General features: G+C 41.1%; 1 protein-coding gene across 1 annotated transcript in view; it reads left to right on the top strand.

Moving 5' to 3' along the window:
- LOC307047203 (glutamate receptor ionotropic, kainate 2-like) overlaps positions 1 to 22,746 on the top strand; it is a 344,882-nt gene that overhangs the window by 279,258 nt on the left and 42,878 nt on the right. The window contains 2 exon segments of the mRNA XM_079693992.1: positions 2,949 to 3,067; positions 7,698 to 7,915. Of these exon segments, the coding sequence (XP_079550118.1) occupies positions 2,949 to 3,067; positions 7,698 to 7,915 (337 nt within the window).

Here is a 22,746-nt window from a genome sequence, read left to right as displayed (position 1 = left end):
AGCTAGCTGGACTTGTTGCATGCTCTCAAGAGGCATTTTGTTTAATTTTTTTTCTAAATCTTTTTTTATTTTACAACCTAGGAGAGGTTTTCCTACGCTTTTCATGAAAAAAATATGTCTGAGGAGTGTAGGGTTTTGGAATTATGGCAAGTTTAAAACATTTTTGGGGGAGAATTTTAAACACTGCTCCACTCTGTTTTGAGATCAAAGCACTCTAGACTTAACAAGCTGCTCCATCCACTGTAATGTTAAAATCTGAAAAAGGCCTCTCTACCAAGCTCCAAACTAAATTCAATATCTCAAAAAGTGTAAAAGATATCAAAAATCTGAATAGGAATTGAATAGCTGACGGTCTTGTGATCATTTGAAAGTTGGAATGAATGGTTTCTGTAGCTGAAAGTATGCTGAAGTTATGGAGAGTTAAAGTATTGGCTGATTTGAAGGCTCTTCCCATTGACTTCAATGTTAAAAAAATAGTTTAAAAAGCTGAATATTTCAAAAGGTGTGAAATATTTTGAAAAAGTTGAAAGTTTCCCATCAATTGCTGAAAAGGCTGAATAGTTTAATAGTTGAATCGTTTCTGTAGCTGAAAGTAAGCTGAAATTATGGAGAGCTAAAGTATTGGCTGATTTGAAGGCTCTTCCCATTGACTTCAATGTTAAAAGAAAGAGTTTAAAAAGCTGAATATTTCCAAAAGTACAAAATATTTTGAAAAAGTTGAAGGTTTCCCATCGATTCCTTAACAGGCTGAATAGTTTAATATTGGAATGGTTTCTGTAGCTGAAAATAAGCTGAAGTTATGGAGAGCCAAAGTATTGGCTGAAATAATAATAATAATAAGGGGGATAAAGATTTGAAGTACTATAGTGGAATGTTGTAAACGGCATTCGCACTAATAATAATAATAATAATAGCAATAATAATTGGGAGTGGGGGGCGCGGCTGTTCTCATGTTCTCTGAGGGGGGGCTCACCTACCCATACTTTGAAAAAACCCTGATGCAGGGTATACCAGAGATAACAAATCTGACTTGTACCTATTGGTTGAGCCTGAAAATGTTGCACAACATTTTTTGCCAGTTTTAATTGTAAGTGCACAAAAAATATTAAGCTTGCGATATTCATTAACATTGTCCAAGCCACACCACCACATATTGTGTTTTTAAATGTAATCTTACTTTCCGATAGTCTCTCATGCTGGGACAGAGCAACAGGACCGTTCTCTCGCTGCTGATTCATCTCCTCTGACATTGGCGTTATCGTGCCCATCATCGCTGGACCTTTCTGCTGGGTGACCCTGACCCCGTAGGAAGATAAAAGCCTCACATTGTTTCTGCGCAGCTGGTGAATTCCCCGCTGTTTATTTTCCGCCCGAGCTTATCTCTGCACTGACCTTGCTCAAAGTTTCTCCCTCTGCAGCACAGATGATCTGAGATAATGTAAGGGCAGTGTAATTGGATCAAAATGACAGCAGGCGAGCCAGGCGAGGCCACAGTGAGAGACGGGTTAAGCCGTGGTGTCTGCTGTAAACGGCAACGGTTTAGCATTCTGTGACCCAACCAGCAGCGGTCCAGCCCGCCACGATCCGGCACATCGCTGACAACTTCGCTGATCCATGTTCATGGCGAGCTGTAATTGGCTTTTCCTGACATGATTGGAGGAAACACGCGGAGACCTCTGCGCAAGAGATTGGGTCACACATGCCACGGCACGGTCGCAGTTCAGATGAACTCAATTTGGCATTGCAAATTGACAAGCAAGCAAATCTGGGGCAAATTGAGTGAGTGGACGGATTGATTTAGGCCAAGGATTCTCTTAAAAGAGAAATAAGGGGGACATTCAGGGGTCCTTGAGCTACACCACACAATATCCTCCCGTGTGTGAGTGAAAAGAAACACCACTGCTAACCACATTATAATGGCAGAGCCCATTAGTCAATGACTGCGTACAGTTATGATGCTTTCATTTCATCGATACAGCCATACGTCTTCACATAGAGTCGTGTATAACAGTAATCTACCAAGTACTACTGTGTTATAACAGAGGACAATGGAATAAAACCTTGACACCCGGCAGTGTAGCACTTTCATCTGCATTATCCTGCGTGCAGATGTTACATGCACTCAAGGTTACCGCTTTGGACTTCCAGTGCAGTAAGTCTACATTATACATCGCAATTTGATTATTCAAACCCTTGTGTCTGTTTAACAGCTTGAGTCAAGATAGGGCCCCAGTTCCCCCTCTACCCCAGCCCAAACCAAATCAGGTCAGAATGCTTAATTGTAGACCAATCAACCTTTACTAATGTAATGTCACTTTTATTTGATATGAATAAATGAGAAATCTCTCTGCTTGAGGAGTGTGTCGAGTGAAGGGGAGCGCCGGGCCGGCGTGGGCATGATGGGAATTAACCGCTTGATCTGCTGAATATGAATGCGCCTCCAAGATTATAAGGATTATTAGTTATTTTCTTGGCTGACAATGGAGTTATTTTCAGACCCTATCGATTAAATTACTGAGGGGAACTGCCTTTGATATGAGCACTCCCACATGAGAAGCCACCTTTGGAATATGACTGGTGTTAAAATCGGGCCAAGGATCGTATCTTATTACAATTTAACAACGGAAAAGAGAGTTTCAGGTGAGCAGACATTTTTGAGGCTTTATTTTGACTGATAGATTATTCAGTGAATAAATCCTAATCATCATTTTACAATAATTCATTTTTCTAATTTACTAATCCAGTTAGCAATAGCATTCTAAGCTATGTCCACGAAAACATAGCAGTGCTTCTTTATCAGGGACGTGTCCTCCGGCAGGTTTAAAGTGTTTCTTATGACTAAGTAACGTTGTTTTTCTCTCTCCTGTCTCCCCAGGTAGGATGACAACTGTGTCTTTATGCAACTGCAATAAACATCTGTGTGTGTGTGTTCTCTGTTAATGTCATAGGTTTAGTCCCTACGAGTGGTATAACCCCCACCCTTGCAACCCCGACTCGGATGTAGTGGAAAACAATTTCACCCTGCTAAATAGTTTCTGGTTTGGAGTTGGAGCTCTCATGCAGCAAGGTAGACGCCTCTGCCTGTCCCCTTTTTTCTAGCACATGTCCCACTTTTTGCTGGGGGTCAAACCTTGCTCTTGGACCAGGCCCATGACCATGCATGGGGGCCTCTGTGCATGATGCTAGATGCTTTTCTGGTAGAGTCCAGCAGGATGGACTGAGTGGAATTTGAGTGATGTGATCGATGAATGAGGATGGTGCACCTGCATGCTACCCTTTTCCTAACCCCTCCCCTACCTTCCCCCACCTATCTACAGCATTCGAACAGGTAAGTGTACCCCCCCCCTTCCCAGGATACCTGATATTGAAGGAATGATTGAGATTGAATGTGAATTTAGGCCCGTCTGCCAAACCAATGCCGTATCTTCTCAACTAGTTTGCATCTTAAGACTGAGAAAGAGTTTATAAGAAAAAGGAATGTTATTATTTTTAATGATACAATGCATGCCAGAATGAGAGATGTTGCATTTTAAAATGTTGTCAATGTAACAAATAAGCAGGTAGATGATTGTAGGGCTTGGAAAGCATGGTATAAAGTGTATGTGTCACAGCATCTGGACAGTGCAAAGAAATAACTAGCTGCCATAGTCAAAGCTGCTTTAATGGGTCAATTCACATCCAGATATAAAGATTTGTTTTGGGTTGTATACCCCCACATTTTGAATACTTTTCTTTGACAATAATGCTCTAATGCAGTATTGAACAAATGAATGAGAATATTTTATTAAACAACTTGGTTGAATACATGATTCTGATTGGTCAATTTGGATATACCAGAGATTGTTAATTATTTGCTAAAAACCATTGCTAAGGAGGATAAAGGGACTGTGTGCAGTCATATCAATCCGCAGAAAGAAGCCCGGTCTATGTAACGTCCTTGGACAACAAACATTAGCTTTCATTGATTAGAAAACACCATGAAATACTTTTGGAATATTCATTTTTATATTTGTGGAGAGGATAAAACTTTGGATTCATGATGGTAAAACTGTTTCTATAATACTTTCAAAATCAACTGAAGACCTTATAGTGAAACACAAGGTTTTTTATGAATTAATACCACAGAGTTTGAAAATTATCCTTTTGAATTAAACTATAACTACTTGTGAACGTTTATTTTCAACCATAGAAAAGTTGTTAAAAAAATCAAGGTTAAGTCGTTTTTTCAACAGATTTAATTCAGAGGCCCTGAAAGTATTTGTTATTTAATTATATGTTCAAACAGTGTTCCTAGCAGTCTGAATAATCCATTCCAAATTTGGCCTCTACCGTTGAAGTAGGTGAGTGAAAAAAAAATATCTGCATGATAACATACCAGGAGAGGTAAGTTAGAAAAATGTTTTTTTGGATGAAGTGACCCTTTAAGTCTATAGACTATCTTTCTTCGGAATAAGTAACTAATAACGTATCCTTTGTTGGCTGGTTGCATGCAAACTTACTGTACAGTATACTGCATGCGTACTAATATCCCCAAATTAGCTACTAATATTTCTTACAGATTTGTAATTTATTTGAATCCTAGGATGCAAATGATTTGACATCAAAATGGTGGCTGGTTTGACTGAATCCGTGTAAGATCTTTGCAAATGTCGTGCATTTTAGCAACTCCGAATAGAGAATAAAGTAGAGTTGTTTGTTTGACCAGCTAGCAGCACATACTTGTAGGGTTGACCAGTTGAGAAGATTTGGCTGAGGCCCAGACGGCGGTGGGATAGACTGACCTCACGGTGTCTTCATGGCACCGTGAGCTCTGCACTGTAGAGAGGCTCCCCTGCCCGGAGGCTTGCCCCGCCCCCCAGAAAACTGTGGGATGTGCTGTTTGGTCATGACGTTACCTTGGGTACATGACAGTCAGCACCAACCAGGCTCTGTTTGGGTCAACTCGCTCCTCTGAGTGGGTTGCCCCTCTTTTCTTTTCTGTTCTGGTTTCTGAGGGGGAAAAGGAAAAGAAGCATGGAGCTGGTAACATGTTTTAAACATACCTGCGTCTGATAACAGAATATGCAGAATCCTCTGCTCACAGAACTGATGAATATGTTTGTGTTCATGCCTGCTACCTTGATTTGTGTTTGTGGTTTTATGAATGGGCAGAGTGGGTGGCTGTTGCCAGTGCTGGGTGACTTCCATACTGTGGTGGAGCTACTTCTGACAGTGTGGATGGCTGGTGGCTAATAGAATGAGGCAGTGATGACGTAGTTCGAACCCGAACCAAAAGTTAGCATCGCAAGAGCTCCCTCGACAAAAAGCAATGGGATTTTTATATTGGATTTAGATTTTTTTAAGACTATAAGCTCTTTGGCCAACACAAGTTTATGATACTTACACGTTTTGTTCAGCAGGATAATCTCCACACATTATGATAAGATAAAATGTATTTTATTGATCTCAATTTGGGAAATGTTTGCGTTGCAGCAGCAATCACCATAAGTAAAAAGCTAACGTTAGGCTAATGAACTACATCACGTTTTTAAGGTTGTGTTTCACAACCGCTAAGCTAAAGGTGACTAATGTTCGGCTTGATGATGTTTATAGTTGAGTTAGTCAGTTTTTAGCAACAGCTGTTTTTATGACACATAGAAATAAAGATTGGGGTTTTTACTGACAAATGTTATGCTGTAGGACAAAAAAGCTTCATATCTTAAGCTTGTGTTAACCACAGACCTTATTTTTGTTTTTTAACCAAAGAACTATTTAAAAAACTTTGACTTCGGAAGTGCTGAATATTAAGTAATTCCTGCACCACTCTATGAGAGGTACAACCAAACATTTGTTTTCTAAGGGGGGGCTCTGTGTGAATAGCAGTAGGATGGGTCTTTATGTTGAAATCACACAATGATTGCCTAAACTCTAAATCACTTTCTGTTAATGTATTTGTAAAATATGTTGGCATGAGAAATGCCTAACCATATTGCAAATTAGAGCTATGATCCATCTACCAAATACATATTATGTTGAAAGCATTCCAGATGTGTTTGGTTCTTTAAAAAACATCAGATCTGAGTTATACAGTAGTATATGTTCTTTGAAACTATTCAGTGATTTAATCAATGTATAATCAACATACTGTCTGGTTTGGAGGCTACAACTGCCAAATATATCAATTTAACACCCCATAATTAAAAAGTGGCATCATGGTGCTACAAAAGAGTAGGTGTAGTGCCATTGCTCCATTATTTGAGCATGCTGACAGTAAACACTTCCAGCTACTTGTGAAAAGACAATTGTTTTCATGTTAATTAATTCAACCAATGGTAATTGTATGATATCAGAATGGTGTGTGCAATCAGTTATGATTTAACAGGTAAGTAAGCCAATGTATTCCTAAAAACATGATGTGCTCCTGGGTTTAAACAGTAGGAGGCTGCATGTGACTGTCATGTCTCTCGCTGCATCCTCCCTCTACTAGACAGCTCACTCAGGGGACAGCGAGAGAGACAGAAAAGGTTTGATGAAAGGGAGTCTCTCACAAAAGGGAGTGGAGTACAAAGTTCTTAACCTCCTATCTCTCTGACTCTTTATCGGCTTTGCTTCTGAGTGAATGTGCGAAATCCCAGCTTTCAATAGCTTAAGCCGCTTGAGGAGAATAGTCCTGATATAACCCAGGTCCACCTCCTTTTCTTTGGACAACAAAACTCCCTACCTTATACTCTACCCAGACACACATGCTCCCTAATGCTCTGCATACATTGTGAGTAAAACTTAAATGTTAAACAGGTACATTAATGGTATTAATGGTAAATTAACTGTAAGAGAAAAAATAAGTAACTAATGCTGTGCAAAGCTAAACAACATTATATTGTTAAACCACCAATAATGTCAGATAGGTTTCTAAACCAAATACATTAATTTAGTAAAAATGGCCACAACCAATGGAGTCATTTGCAAGTGAAGTAAATAATTAATATAGGTTGATATCCTCTTTTTTGGGAACAGAGCTGAAGAATCTGAAAGAGGGAGAAGTTATCATTTGCTGTGTGCAATCCAATTTTATTAAACCCTGTATTAGAATAGTATACTGTCACAGCACTAGTAGTACTGTTAAAGTGATTTGTTTTTTGGTTTTGGGATAAGCCTTATGGCAGTACCACCTACTTACAGTCCATCCCATATTCTAATTTCCATTGCAGCGGGGTAGCCGCAGAGGCTACCTCTGTGTTAGCACTCAGGGCTAGCTCATGTATCGTTAGCAACCAATCAATAATGACAGATAATAACCTGTGACAGTGAGGTCTCGAATAGTGAATCTCCAAAAGAGTGCTTTAAATGTTTTCCCAGCAATCAAATTGGCAAGATGAATTCGTAGGTAAACTCAAAAATGACTAGCTATCAAGTTAGCGGTTAGCTTGCCAGCAGTAGATCACCAAGTTCCAGAAGTAACTTTGTCGCAGAAGTGTATTGCTTTCAGCACTTTCTGGCGGAGTGACTGAGTGAATAAATATTAGTTTTAGAAGAGGCGGTGCAGTAATGACACACAGTCACTCAGTTACTAGCACGCAGGAAGCTAACGTCAACCCATGAGGCTGCCCACTCTGCCCACTTTCTGTGAATGTGAGTGTGTGATCCAGGCAGAGTGCTGCCCCTTCCCCAGCCTGATGCTGTCCCGGGCCTCACCACCCTCCTTTGCTCCTCTCGTTCAGGATCTGAGCTCATGCCCAAAGCCCTCTCCACCAGAATTGTAGGAGGAATCTGGTGGTTTTTCACGCTCATCATCATCTCTTCTTACACGGCGAACCTGGCGGCCTTCCTAACCGTGGAGAGGATGGAGTCGCCCATCGATTCTGCTGACGACCTGGCCAAGCAGACAAAGATAGAATACGGGGTGGTGGAGGACGGCTCCACCATGACCTTCTTCAAGGTTAGTTACAACTGGATATCATTCAACTAAATACAGTCTTTTCTTTTTCTACACTGTTGTGTTTCACTGCTCTATCACCCAGAATTGTACAGATAACAACATGGGTATGACAAGGAATATGATCAACTTTGAGCTGTTTGCAGAGGCATGCAACCACAGAATGTATACACGGCATGTTACAACAGTACCTAATATTTGACATAAGATACCAGATAACCAACTCTAAGAGGCTTAACCTTTCTTATGTTTGCTGCGCTATACAATTGATTTAGTATACTTTGATTTTGTTCGGGCATTAGATCCTTAATATACCATATTGCATCTTGGTATTGACTCTCCCTACCTGGTAAAATAGTTTTTCAAACCATAGATGTTTTTTTTATATGTTACCTTTATGGTTAAGACAGGTTAATGCTATTTTCACTTTTTTTTCTGACAGATATCAATGCATTTCATCAATAAGCATCTCTTTCTAAAATAACTAGGCTATCATAGTTTGTGGTAACTCCGGTGCCACATGCAGTTAAGAAACATCTCCTTTTTTGCAAAAGCATTGTGGCTCAATGGCTCAAAGTCAGTTGGTAGACAACTTTCTTCCACATTAAAATTTCCCCCAGCCATTTTGTTGTTTGAGCCACTGATCCCAATTTGGGATTTGTTTTCGTCACAGCAGCATGCAAAGAAGGCATTGTACATGAAATAACAGTGAAATAAAAAATAATAAACATAAACAGTTACATATTCATATTAACAGTAGAAAACAAACAAAACAGTAAAATATGTACATATTGATGGTAAAAATTATATATACCTCATGCATGCAAATTAGCTACTTTTCAGCGCCTCCCACTTTTTTAACACTGATTTGGGTGACTTGTTTAATTCGTGGAGAACCAACGAGTTTTCGTTTTGTGGGGGGGTCCGACTCACGGGGCTCACGGACAACTTCTCACTTCAAAACACTACTGAGACCTTTTGCGAAGACGTCATACCATAACCAGGGTTTCCCACACATAAGAGGTTTCTCAATACTCAAATTTCCCCTCCTCGACTCCTTTCCTCGAGTCCTACCCTCGATACTTAGTCCCGCCCACAGGAGATGCAAGCGGAGGACTGAGGAGGGGAACCAAGGAGAGAGGAGGGGAAGCAGCAGGCGGTTAGAGAAATGAGAACTCCTCTCCTCTGAGCGGTCATTTTAAAGAGACGTCCATTAATGATGACAGGAGGCACAGCAGCCCTCTGTCTGATGGACAGATGTGTTCATGACGACTTATATATTTACTTTTAATTAATTCACAGTGCGGTATAATGAGACAATAACAGGCTAGCTACAGATGCGGACATATACAGTACACACACACACACATACATTTATATAAATATATACAATTTCAGAATCAAATAAGTATGTGAGCACTCTCATAATAACGTAACACAATCAGAGACTCTCTGGTCGTTGAAATGGGGAATTGAAATTACGGGCCAAAAGTTGTATTTACAAGTATTAAAAGTAAGCATAGGACACCAAACCAACTGAAACCCGTCTGTACAACACACGCACCTACACACTGTACCACACACACACCTACAGCTCCTAAAGCATAATCAGGCTACAGCCGTTTTGTATTTTATTATGTGAAGCACTAAATGGTCTTAAAAAAATATTGACTCTTTGTTTGTAGATATCTACTAAACTAAAGCAAATAAAGAGAGTAGGCCTGTTATACTGAGTGATATATATTATACACACTGCTCTGCTTTCTGCACGGACCTCACAGCTTTTCTCACTGGAAACATTGCGTCGCAATGAAAGCAGTATCTAAAATAATATCCAGGGGATGCATGCAGAGCTGTCATTGGCTGAGATAAGTCCGGCCGTGCGTCAAGCCTCCACCGTTCCCGGAAATGCGGCCGTGGAGGACCCATCAGTGTCTCCTCGGTTAGAGCTCCTCCAGAGAGCCTCCTCGATCCTCGGTCCTCGACGTGCATTTAGAGGAATGAGATGTCCTTCAACATGGAGCGCTGAAATCCATTTCCGGGTCACTACCGGAGGACCGAGGAGTCGAGGAGGGGAAATTAGAGTATTGAGAAACCTCTATAAACTTTACTTGGGCGGGCCGCCCAGGTATATTAACGGCCGCCAAAGTATATTTTTGTATCCGTCTGCGAGCACTACGCCATCTACGATCGATTAACTAGTGGACAATGATCCCTCGCTCTACACCTCCTGTACCTGTTCGCTCTGCTATCGTAAGAAGGGTCTGCTAACAAGCGACCAACAGAAAGGGAGACCTTACAAGAAACAGAGGAGTCACATGTTGTTGCACATCAGCAGGACCGGTTCCAGAACAAAATGACTCAGGGTGCATCTGAGATTATAGAGGGTGCAGTGGTAAAGTGCTATTTTTATAAGTGGGGAGTGGACCTAACACCCTCTAGGGGGGTCCTCACCTCCTCTAGGGGGGTCCGGGGGCATGCCACCCCGGGAAGATTTTTTTTGAAATATTAACGTTAAAAGCATCAATCTGGTGCACTTTGACAGCAAAATGAAGAGATCTATGGATACACCTCAACACCCATATGAAACAGAACTGTAATTCTTTATTGATATTTTACAAATCACTCCCCTTTTAAGACCGAAATGTCTACATGCATAGCAGCAGAAGATGGCATCTTTTTTACAGGAATATTCCAGCCAATCTCTGTTTTGAAACCATGAGCTGCAAAATGAGCACCTGTACAGGCGAGTTGGGTACTTTTTTAAATATACCTGGGCAGGCTCTGTTTTGCCGAGGTCCTCTGGCACTTGCGGGCCACCGAGGGGTGGCGGTGTTTGGGGCAACGAAGACAGCTGCAGCTGCTCCGCCTCCGTGGGCGAGGCGGGCAATGCCGGCAAGTCGGGCGGGAGGACGTTAGTGTCCACGACAGTGGTAACGTAATGTCCCCATGATCTGAACTGTTATTACCTGCAGTAGATGCAGTACTGCTGGCGATAAGGGCTGGTTGTTTTAACCATTTTCTGATGTCCATCATTGACTGCTGTGTAAGCACCTTGCAGATGACAAACGTGCGACACAGGTCACGCACACCTGACATAATAACGTTACTTAGGCTGCCGTTTAAATTGACCAAATAAATGCACCAGAAAATATTATTTAACCACAATTGCAATTAATTTTATTTCAACTATATTCTTCTTCTTCTTCTTCTTCTTCTTCTTCTTCTTCTTCTTCTTCTTCTTCTTCTTCTTCTTCTTCTTCTTCTTCTTATTATTATTATTATTATTATTATTATTACTACTATTATTATTATTATTATTATATATGTAATATTTTTCACTTTTAATATATATATATATATATATATATATATATATATATATATATATCTTTTCACTTTACATTTCTTTTTTTTTCACTTTCAATTTTTCAAATGAGGGTGCATAACGACTCAACTGAGGGTGCAATGCACCGTTATGCACCCCCGTAGAACCGGGCACATCAGTCATGCGCAAATGCGGCGCAATTCTGCGCTTACGCTCTGCAGTAACCCCGCTGCGAGGCTCCGGCAAACTAACAGAACTAACAACCCCCCCCCACGGCTACCACCACAAGTATATTTCAGATCTCTGGGAAACACTGCTAGACGTAAAGCAGTAGAAACACTTTCGCAAGCAAAGGAGAAGAAGAAAAACTGAAGCCTTTAAAGTTAATAGTGTATAATAGCCATGGGCGTAATTTCCACTGGGGACAGGGGGGAACATGTCCCCTCCACTTTTCAAAATCCCGTTTGTGTCCCCCCCACTTTTCAAATGTGTTTTTTTGTTTTTTTTACGCAAGCGGTCATCGCCACGGAGGAGCACACAGCGTCTGTGTGTGTGTGGCACAAGCGCATTTTGTGTGAGTGTGCGAGCGAGAGAGAGCGAGAGAAAAAGAGAGAGAGAGAGCGCACCAGTTACGGGGGTTGTTGTTAGCATCTGGTGCTAACGGAGATTAGAAGCTGTTTCAACAATAAGGAGAGGGAGAGTCCTCTCCTGTCGGACTGAGAGGCTGAGATAACGTCAGTTTAGGTGAGGTAAAGGACTCGCTGAGTGATTAGATTGTAAACTTTAGTCTAAGTTATCTCAGTGGGTCTCAAACGGTTTGGTCATCTATGTAAATATAGTTGTAAAAAATAAGTAAAAAATCATTCCAATATGTACTATAGGTCAGTAAAAAATTAAAAACACAGTTTAAAAGGGGAGTGATTAGTAAAATATGCATGAATAACAAGAAAGAATGCAGACTCGGTAAGATAAAGATAGGAGAGAGGAGTTTATCAAATATTTGTTATTGGTTGTGAATCCCGGGGGTGCACCTCAGCGATGTGAGGTCCACCCACAAATAAAACATGTTCACATGGATAGGATACTAGATAAGTTTGCACACTCATTATATACATTACACACTTTTCTTGGTCTTTTTAACACCATAGTCCCTAATATATTCTATATGTAGAAAAGCAGGAAATGGTGAAAATGAATCTAACTTCGAAACAACCAATGTTAATATCTAGGCCGTCTGATACCGAGTTCCGGTGCTGATAAGGCTCCGGAAAAGGGCCGTCCAATCTTTTTAGGACTAAACCCCCCAGAATACGCGCAAGATCACCGTAATCTGTTTAGGGGGGTGCTTACAGCGTGGCCTCTAACACCAAGCTGCCCGTCGTATCCCTATCGGTCGGACATCCAAGGCTGAAGTCAGCCTCGGATGTCCGACCACCAGGATAGCAAAACGGAGTGTATGATGTAGTAGGTGTTGGTGGGCTGGTAGAACCCCAGAGCAGTATCTAAACTGCCCCTGAAGGAGAAACCCTGTGTAATTAGGGCAGCTTCAGGGCCCACAATCCCTAACCCCAATTTTGATCCCCAGCTATACCAATCAAAACAATGCAAATGTAATATCAAACACACCCAGAGTCAAACATTAATATCACAGCAGTGACATTTCCACATCAGCAGAGCTTATATCATATCTCAACATCAATCAAAACCACATCAACCACAGTAACTAAAGTGAAACTATAGTTTAACCTTAGCAGGGTTTCTATTCTCCTTAAACAATTTCAAATCCAAATGATCAACTACTGTCAGCCTTTTCCAGGGAAGGGTGTTCTTACCTCACTCTAAGCCCAAACAGATACCTTCAGAGACCATGAGAGAGACCAGGAATTGGGTCGAAATGTACAAAGTACAAACCGGTTTTATTAAGGTTTCAACAAAAATAGAGGATTTACTAGAATCCAAAAAAATAACAAACACACCAAGTCAAAATATAAAAGCAACAGGTTCACAAGTTAAATGTTCTAAAGCTGTTTTGTCTCTTCTTCTCCATCCTTCTTTATAGTCTTCTTCCTCCTCCCTCTCTTCCTCATGGGTCATCCCTCTTCCTCTTTTTTTTGTCAGAAGGAGGTCAGAAATGTTTGACTTTTAATTATTGAACATTAAAAAATGTAAGGTTTAAAAATAAAACAAATAAAGACTTATAGTAATGATATGCTTTTTTAACCAGAGGGAATATGAACATTTTTCATGAAAGCAGAACACTTTGTCAAAGTTATGTTTAGAATCAAGTTTTTTCTTTAAACATTTCAATTTCAAATATGCAAACTTTCTACTTTAATTCATTAACAGAGACATCATTTATTAACAGAGACAACAGGGACAGCTTGTCTCTAAGATTCGCTGGCCCAGTAAGTTTGATTTGAATCATTGATTTACGTGTGTAGACTAGAGTAATTGCTTATTAATGTAAGAAGTACGGTGTGAGATTGATATATACAGATAAATTAATAAGTGTGTTGAAAGTTGAACAGGTGGAGTCCGGTTAAGCAAAAGGCAATTTAAGAATGATGACTTCCTGTATCAGTCTGTGTGACAGCGAAGTTAAGTTGAGTTCTGTATTAATCCAGCCCCGTTTGAAAACGTCACGGCCTTAGATCTCTTTGATTAGAGTTTCATTTATTGTTTTTTCTCTCTTGCAATCCATCCATGGCACTCGGACAGCTTTGAGATGTAGCTTTTTTCACACCTCGTTTTCATCCATCTGTGCAGTAGGCACCATGCGTTCGCAGGTACTGTTCACACAGAGGGACACGGCTGTGATTAATATGTTTGAGTGTGTTCCATCTCAACTGAAACACACTCCTGCGATTCATTAGAAAAGTGCTGTGGTGAGATTTGCAGTCTCTTTATCATTTCACTACACCAATTAATGAAAACAACAGTTGGTGTAAGACGCAGCATATGTGCTTGTTAATCATCCTACCCATCTTGAGGTTCCTCTGCAGCCATAAGTTACTGCCGCAGGTCAGACACTGTTGGTCCAAACCATGTGTGCATTATGGGATAGGTTGGTTTCCAAACACGGGTGATACCTGCTAATTGCAGCTTTTCTTTCTTTTACATTACATGTCATTTGTTAGACGCTTTTATCCAAAGCGACTTACATACATTCAGTACTGTGGACAATCCCCACAGGAGCGATTTGGGGTGAAGTGTCTTGCCCAGGGACACAACGACAAGCTGACTGCAGTGGGACTCGAACTAGCTATCCCCTGATTCGAAGTCCAGCACACTAACCACTGAGCCACAGCCTCCCTTTCTTAGTGTCAAGTTGGAGAAATTACAAAATAGCATATATTTCTTATACTCTTAACATACACTGAACAAAAATATAAACGCAACACTTTTGTTTTTGCTCCCATTTTTCATGAGATGAACTCAAAGATCTAAAGCATTTTCTACATACACAAAATAACCGTTTCTCTCAAATATTGTTCAGAAATCTGAAAAAATCTGTGATAGTGAGCACTTCTCCTTTGCCGAGATAATCCATCCCACCTCACAGGTGTGGCATGTCAAGATGCTGATTAGACAGCATGATTATTGCACAGGTGTGCCTTAGGCTGGCCACAATAATAGGCCACTCTGAAACGTGCATTTTTGCTTTATTGGGGGGGTCTGGGGGGGTCCGAAAACCAGTCAGTATCTGGTGTGAGGATTAGGGTTAGGGTTAGGGTAATGTTGTGATCGAGTGGCCCATGGTGGTGGTGGGGTTATGGTATGGGCAGGCGTATGTTATGGATGATGAACACAGGCCACTCGATTCACAACATTACCCTAACCCTAACCCTAATCCTTACCCTCACACCAGATACTGACCCCCCAGACCCCCCCAATAAAGCAAAAATGCACGTTTCAGATTGGCCTTTTATTGTGGCCAGCCTAAGGCACACCTGTGCAATAAGCATGCTGTCTAATCAGCATCTTGATATGCCACACCTGTGAGGTGGGATGGATTATCTCGGCAAAGGAGAAGTGCTCACTATCACACATTTTTTCAGATTTCTGAACAATATTTGAGAGAAATTGTTATTTTGTGTATATAGAAAGGAGTTCATCTCATGAAAAATGGGAGCAAAAACAAAAGTGTTGCATTGTCTACAAATAAATGCTGTGATAAATAACTTCTCACCAACGATAGAAAAACAAAACAACCTTTCTCTAGAATATCACACGTTCACAGGTGTAATGTTGATGAAAGAAAAAGGAAATTGCCAATGTTGTTGGCAGAGTGGTTACTACTCCATATCTGTCCTTTCATTTATCTCAGGTGGCTGGTATTCATCGACATCACTCTAAAATGCTTCCAGGCCAAACACCTTTTTTCAAAAAGCTCTGGTTTTAAATCTCACTTCATATCATACCTCCTGAGCGTGTTGTGAATATTTATGTTGTGAAAAGCGAAGAGAATGTTGTGAAGGGAACCGAAAATCATTCAAGCTTTGGTTTTAATACATTTAAAATAAATATATTTTTACATTTACCTCCAGTGGTATACAACCATGCAGATGTGTGAGAGTGTCTGTTTCTGACTCAATACAATGAAGTTTGATGGATGTTTTGAAACCAGAAAACAATGGGAAGTTTCTGCGTAGGACTGCATTATGCACCAGAATATTATAATATTGAATAGTGCTCTGTCTACCCCTCCCTCTGTAGGCTTCCTAACCACCATTGTCTGTCTCACACTTTAGCAGTGTCTTTATTTTCCATGGTCATGTTTCCTCTCTGCATTCCCCTTCCGCTGTCCCTCAGATGCGCAGGCTGCATCTTCACAGCAGTAAATGCTATTTTCAAATTAAAAATGGTTCTACTGCTCATACTTTAGCTGAGATGGTTCTCAGTTTCATAATGCTGAAATCATTAGAACTCTCAATAAACAACTGTGTGTTTTGCTCTCTTTATACAAAAGAGATATTGCACACCTTGCAGCCAACCAGAATCTAAACTTATCAATGGTAACAGTATATAGTGAGTAAGACTTACCAATATACTAAAGGGTATACAGTACGCGTACTGAGTAAACTAAGCACATACTTCCACAAAAAGCTGTACAGTACTACCTGTAAGATAGTTAGCTTTATGTGTTGTGTTATTTTGAAAGTGCAATGTGTACGATATTCCAGAGTTTAAATTTAAGACATTAAAGAAATTGCCTGGAGGCTGTTTTTCTGGGCGTTGAGTTGTTGGTAGCTCTGGAAATAATATAGCTACAGTTAACAGTTAGCTCAAGTTTTGCAAAAGCAACTATGGTCTAAAACCCCGGGAACAGCCATCTCAGGGTTTCCCACACATAGACTTTACTTGGGCGGGCCGCCTAGGTATATTAACGTCCGCCAGAGTATATTTCGCGACCCATTTAGGTTCAATCTTTTTTTATCCGTCCGCGAGCACAACGTCATCTGCGATCGATTAACTAACCCTCCCGTACCTGTTCGCTCTGCTATCGCGTGAAGGATTTGCTTTATGCACTCCGCAGTAACTCCGCTGCGAGGCTCCGGCGAACAGTTCATGAGCATGCTGCGTGCTCCACTAGACATTTTATCTTGATGCATCACTGAACAACTTTCATATGTTTTAGCAGCGCCCCGCCTCCAACGTTGTATTAAGTTCTCTTTATACATCCATGGTTAGACCCAGCGTCCTAAAGAGAATAAGTATGAATCTTCCAAAACTCAGAATACATTCAATATGCCAAACTATAACAATACAATTTAAACATATTCATTATAGTATCCTTTTTTTGTAACTGATGATGCAATAAAGGAAAAATAGTGCCCCGTATTTATTTGTAGCAGGCTGCTCAGCACTACACTTCAACTGCATGCATCATAGTGGACTGTAACTAGAAATGTTGCCAAGTAACGACTAAAGTAGGTAGCTGTTTTAATACATGAATGCATGAAGGTGCTGAAGCCCCACTGTGTGATAATAATGTACATGCATCAGCCAATCAGGAACAACTTCTCTGTTTGGTTGTTACAAAAACCACAAGATGATGTGTCCACACATAACAATTACTATTCACAGCAAGGAAAACAAGACAAAATACTTAATGTTTTTGTAATAATTGACTTCTGCTGCAAAATACCAGTGTAATGGTGGATAATTATGGAGATTGTGCGCGGGATAGTCTCTGAAGCATTGAGGCTTGTCACTCATCTCGAACAGGGACATTCGCTATGGACTGTCGCTACAATAACACTGAATAATTTAATAAGCAAACACACACCACTGCTGTGTCTTGCTTGTTAGCTAATAAAATAGCTTCTTACAAAAGAGGTTGCTGTTTCTTCACCTTCTGTGTATACTGTGGGGATATTTTGCTGCAGAGACAATAGTCCCTCAAATGGCCGTGGCACTGAGCTGCATGTCCCCAGGCTGTACAAGCATCAATTGTTTTGCATTAGCCATGGGACAAATGGGGGGAACACCTCCAGCATGGTGATTAAATCACACGCATAAAGCTTATTGGGATGATGTGCTTGATACGTGAGAGAGCAGAGGGGGGGGAAAGAAATAATCATTTATTTTGGACTTGCTCGAGCTCATGGCTGTATGCAACCCTGTCTCCTAAAAATTATGTTCCCACAGAACTAAACTGCATTCTCAATTACGTTTAGCTAGAAACTTGCACCTCAAACATTAATACAAATCCAGAATTACGTGTTTCTGTACTTCCTCTAAGAAGAAAGGACAGTAACAGAAGATCTCTGTGGCTTCAGGCTTGATTGACGTTCAAATGACAGCGTTGGTTTCTTTAATACTAAAACGTGCATTTATATGAGTTAACGCTTAATCCAAGTCAGTCTCCTTTCATAGCAGTTATCCCAGATGGGACTGTTGGTATTTTTATTTTCTGTAAATTCCCATTTCAACTCAGTAACAAACCATTTAACCAATGAAAATGCATCAGAGCTTCTGCTGATCAAAATCAACCCCAAATCTAAAAAGAAGTAATTTACCAATTTGAACCTGGCTGACTGTATTTACCTCAAACATCTCCTCCCTATTGTTGCATTACTGTTATTCATGAAGGATAAAGGTGCATACATGGACAAATAGGAACAATATAAAATATTTCAATGTTCAGCTGTTTTATTATTGATTATGCCATTGGCTATTGTTGTTTCGAACCAATTATTGTTTGCTACCGAGAGGGAGAGAATAAATGTTGATTTGCCCTTTTTAGATAGCAGGGATATATTACCCCTTTTATTATTGGTAATGATGTTGGCGTAAAAAATATAATATCCCATGGATGTAGAGAAAGATTGTGCTGTGTGACCTCTAATGAATCTGTTTTACACTGGTTTTCAAACAATGGAAAACATTTATACATTAAATATATAATAATGAGCCACGTAACTTATTTGGAAAAGCAATCACGATAATCAGTATTAGACTATCATATATATATTTAATATAGTCAATATTTTTGTATTCATTGAAGTTTTTTCTTTAATAGTACATTTTATTTTTAAAAGTGCAACAAATAGTGGTGTTCCTTTTATAGATCTATTGTGTTCAATGCATTATAAACAGATTGTGTAAAATATGGTGCAAGAGAATATTTGATAAAAGCAAAGAAGTTTTTATGCTGACAATAACATAGCAACACTTCCCTCTGCTCTCTGGATCCTTTGATTACGGCTCTTTGAAAAAATATGCAAAACACTTGGCAAGTAGCGGCTCCCCGTGTTGACAAGGACCAACATAGTGTGTGTCTTGATGGCAATTCAAATTCACACACACACAAACAAACATTACCCCTGTGTGCACAAATGTGTAAGTAAGATCAAATGTATGATAAAATTGAAATGTAAAACACATCAGTTAAGACAAAACCATCTTTACATTACATTACATTACATTGCATTTAGCTGACGCTTTTATCCAAAGGGACTTACAATAAGTGCGTTCGACCAACAAAATACAACTTGAAGAAAACAGAATCATATAAGTACATCAGGTTTCATAGAGCTAAAACATATCAAGTGCTACTCAACTGGCTATAGATAAGCCAGTCCTTTATTAGTATATAAGTGCTCTGTTAGCAGTTCTTTGTTAATAATTCTATCGCTCGAAGTGGAGTCAAAAGAGATGAGTTTTCAGTCTGCGGCGGAAGATGTGCAAGCTATCTGCTGTCCTGATTTCAATGGGGAGCTCATTCCACCATTTTGGAGCCAGGATAGCAAACCCACGTGTTTTTACTGATGGGAACTTGGGTCCCCCTCGCATCAAGGGTGCAGCGAGCCGTTTGGCTGATGCAGAGCGGAGTGCACGTGCTGGGGTGTACAGTTTAAACATGTCCTGGATGTAGGAAGGGCCTGATCCATTCGCAGCATGGTACGCAAGTACCAATGTTTTGAAGTGGATTCTAGCAGTTACTGGAAGCCAGTGAAGGGAGCGGAGGAGCGGCGCGGTGTGGGAGAATTTAGGAAGGTTGAAGACCAGACAAGCCGCTGCATTCTGGATGAGCTGCAGAGGTCGGATGGCACATGCAGGTAGACCAGCCAGGAGGGAGTTGCAGTAGTCTAGGCGTGAGATGACGAGAGCCTGGACCAGAACCTGCGTTGTTTTCTGGGTCAGCTGGAGGCGTATCCTCCTGATGTTGTAAAGCGTGTATCTGCAGCAGCGGGTTGTAGCAGCGATGTTTGCAGTGAAGGACAGTTTGTTATCTAGGGTCACACCCAGATTCCTTGCAGTCTGAGTCGGGGAAACAACAGAGGTGCCGATGTTGATTGTTAGGTCAAGAGTGGGACAATCTTTTCCCGGAAGGAAAAGCAGTTTAGTCTTGTCAAGGTTGAGCTTGAGGTGGTGAGCAGACATCCACTGAGAGATGTCCGCTAGACAATCAGAGATGTGTGTGACGACCTGGGTCTCTGAGCGGGGAAAGGACAGAATTAATTTAATTTAATTTCATAAATCCTATAAATAGCAACACGTATTAGTAAATATATGCAATACAAACACCAGTAATTACATTACATGTCACTTGTTAGACGCTTTTATCCAAAGCGACTTACATACTCAATACTGTGTACAATCCCCACAGGAGCAATTTGGGGTGAAGTGTCTGAGGGACACAACGACATGCTGACTGCAGTGGGGTTTGAACCTGTGCTCCCCTGATCCGAACACCAACGCTCAACCCACTGCATCACACGCCACCCATTACAACTCTACACAACTTTTCAAGAACCTCTTTAAAGAGCAACTTCCAGGTTAAAGACACCTGTGAATAAATGTGTAGGAAAATGATGAATACACTAGATTTGAAAAAAATATACAGAAATATACACTACAGTGACATCTGGCGTCGTTTTTGTAAGACATTTTCACTTCTGCACAGAGGCGCGGGAAGGTATTTTGAGTGGGGGTGCTGAGGTGCTGGACTCCAGTGAACACTATTACGGGCACTAGAGCACGCACAAAAAAACTCCCCACACGCAAACACACAGTAAACCCGCGACTGTTACAATGAAGGCTCGATAATCAGCTCACGGCCTATAGGCAGGGGTAAAGTGCTATTTTTTACGAGTGGGGAGCGGACCTCACCTCCTCTAGGTGGGTCCGGGGGGATGCTCCCCCGGGACGATTTTTTTAAAATGTTGAAGTTAAAAGCATCAATCTGGTGCACTTTGAGAGCAATATTAAGAGTTCTATGGATACATCTCTCAACACCCAGATGAAACATAACTGTAAGCAGATGTTCTTTTTCTTTATGGAAATTTTACAAATCACTCCCCTTTCAAACTGTATTCTTGTTTTACTGCCATATAGTATTTCATAACTGTTTTTCCTTTATTCTCTTATTTTTTTTATAACTATAAATTAATGATCATATGAAGGTGTGCCGCGGAAATAATCTTTTGAATAATTTTTGACCAAACCGTTTGAGACCCACTGAGATAACTTAGACTAAAGTTAACTATCTAAACACTCAGAGTCCTTTAGCTCACCTGAGTGGAGAGCTCTCCTCCAGCTTGTTGTGGAACAAACAGCTCCGTATGTCCGTTAGTGCAGCTAGCTAACCAGATGCTAACAACACGGTCCCTACTGCTGGCAGTGCACCGGTCCCTCTCTCTCTCCCCCTCTCTCACACACACTAAATGCGCTATTTCCGCACACACACAGAGCCGCGAGCTTGAATGACACAAGCACACTTTTATTTCAATGCAACTCTCTGATTGGTCTGGTGTCTTGCCTCTGTCGCATTCACTGAACACGGGAAATTACAGTCCTGCCGTCCTTTCTAGTATCTTGATGAGGCTCACGTAAAGCACGGTGAATGTATTATATAATTGAGGTAGAATTGTCCGGGGCTACAGAAAAAACATTCGGGGCAGGCCAAAATATTATTTTACCAACAATGTGGAATTTATTGGCTACATATTACACAGATTATGCACAGCGGGAGAAGCAATAACCGTCAAATAATAATTCAGACAGGGGAGCTCCGCACCCCCTGCCTGCCGCTAGGGGGTGCTGCAGCGCCCTCAGCACCCCCCTTCCCGCGCCCATGCTTCTGCATAAAAAAGCCTCTGCACGTGACCTCCCGCGTGTGACGTAACATGGGGGAAACGAGGGGGAGAGCGGCCGTTGTAACGTATTAATAAACATGGATCCCAATGCTAGTTTCGACACAGAAGACACAGAAGAAGTTGAACATGAATATTCAAATGCATATGACGGACCACAACCTTATAATTATGAGCCTGCTAGGCGTCCAAGAGACCAGGAGCAGCCAAGGATTAGAAGAAATAACGGCCATCGGAGAGAAATTGAGCTGTGGTGTGAGGAGAACCAGTGGAGAACTGGCAGCTATTTTGGTGAGTGACCGGCGTTAGCTAAAGAATGTTAGCTAACGTCACATCACAACATTGTGAAGTTAGCTATCATATATCAGGCTATAACTAAAGTAGCATTGATAATATAGTAACGTTACTGGCAGGACTGTTGGTACTGATCCATAACAGAAACTAATGCGCAAGTATCAGCCGTATCTCCCGTTACCTAATGCAACTCTACACTACGGTGCTGTGTACCGGAGGGGAGACGCGAGATACGGCTGATACTTGACGATCTGGCGGAGAAAGGGTTGTGGAGCCTCCGTTGATATGTCGTTGTAAATGGCTTGATGGAAAGCAGGTGTGTAGTCAGGGAGGGGGCACAGCTGATTGCAGCAGCTGAGTGGAGGTTGAGCCGGGAGCCAGGAGTGACAGCCACCACGCACACACAAACAACACAGACAGGGGGAAACAAAGAGCTGTGGAGAGTATGTGCTGCAGGGAGGTGGATGCACAACGCACCCAGGAACGAACGCTAGCTCCGGTCCTTTTCCGGTGAGGGAAACTGTGGACTCGATGTCCTGACAGGCTGGTATTTGTGCAACCTGCACAAACACAATACTGCACCATGATTGCAAATGGTGAAATACAATTTA

The sequence above is a fragment of the Notothenia rossii genome, assembly GCF_949606895.1.
Source record: "Notothenia rossii genome assembly, chromosome: 7".
Taxonomy (NCBI): Eukaryota; Metazoa; Chordata; class Actinopteri; order Perciformes; family Nototheniidae; genus Notothenia; species Notothenia rossii.
The sequence above is the reverse complement of the archived record's forward strand: the minus strand, read 5'-3'. Positions and strand labels throughout refer to the sequence as shown.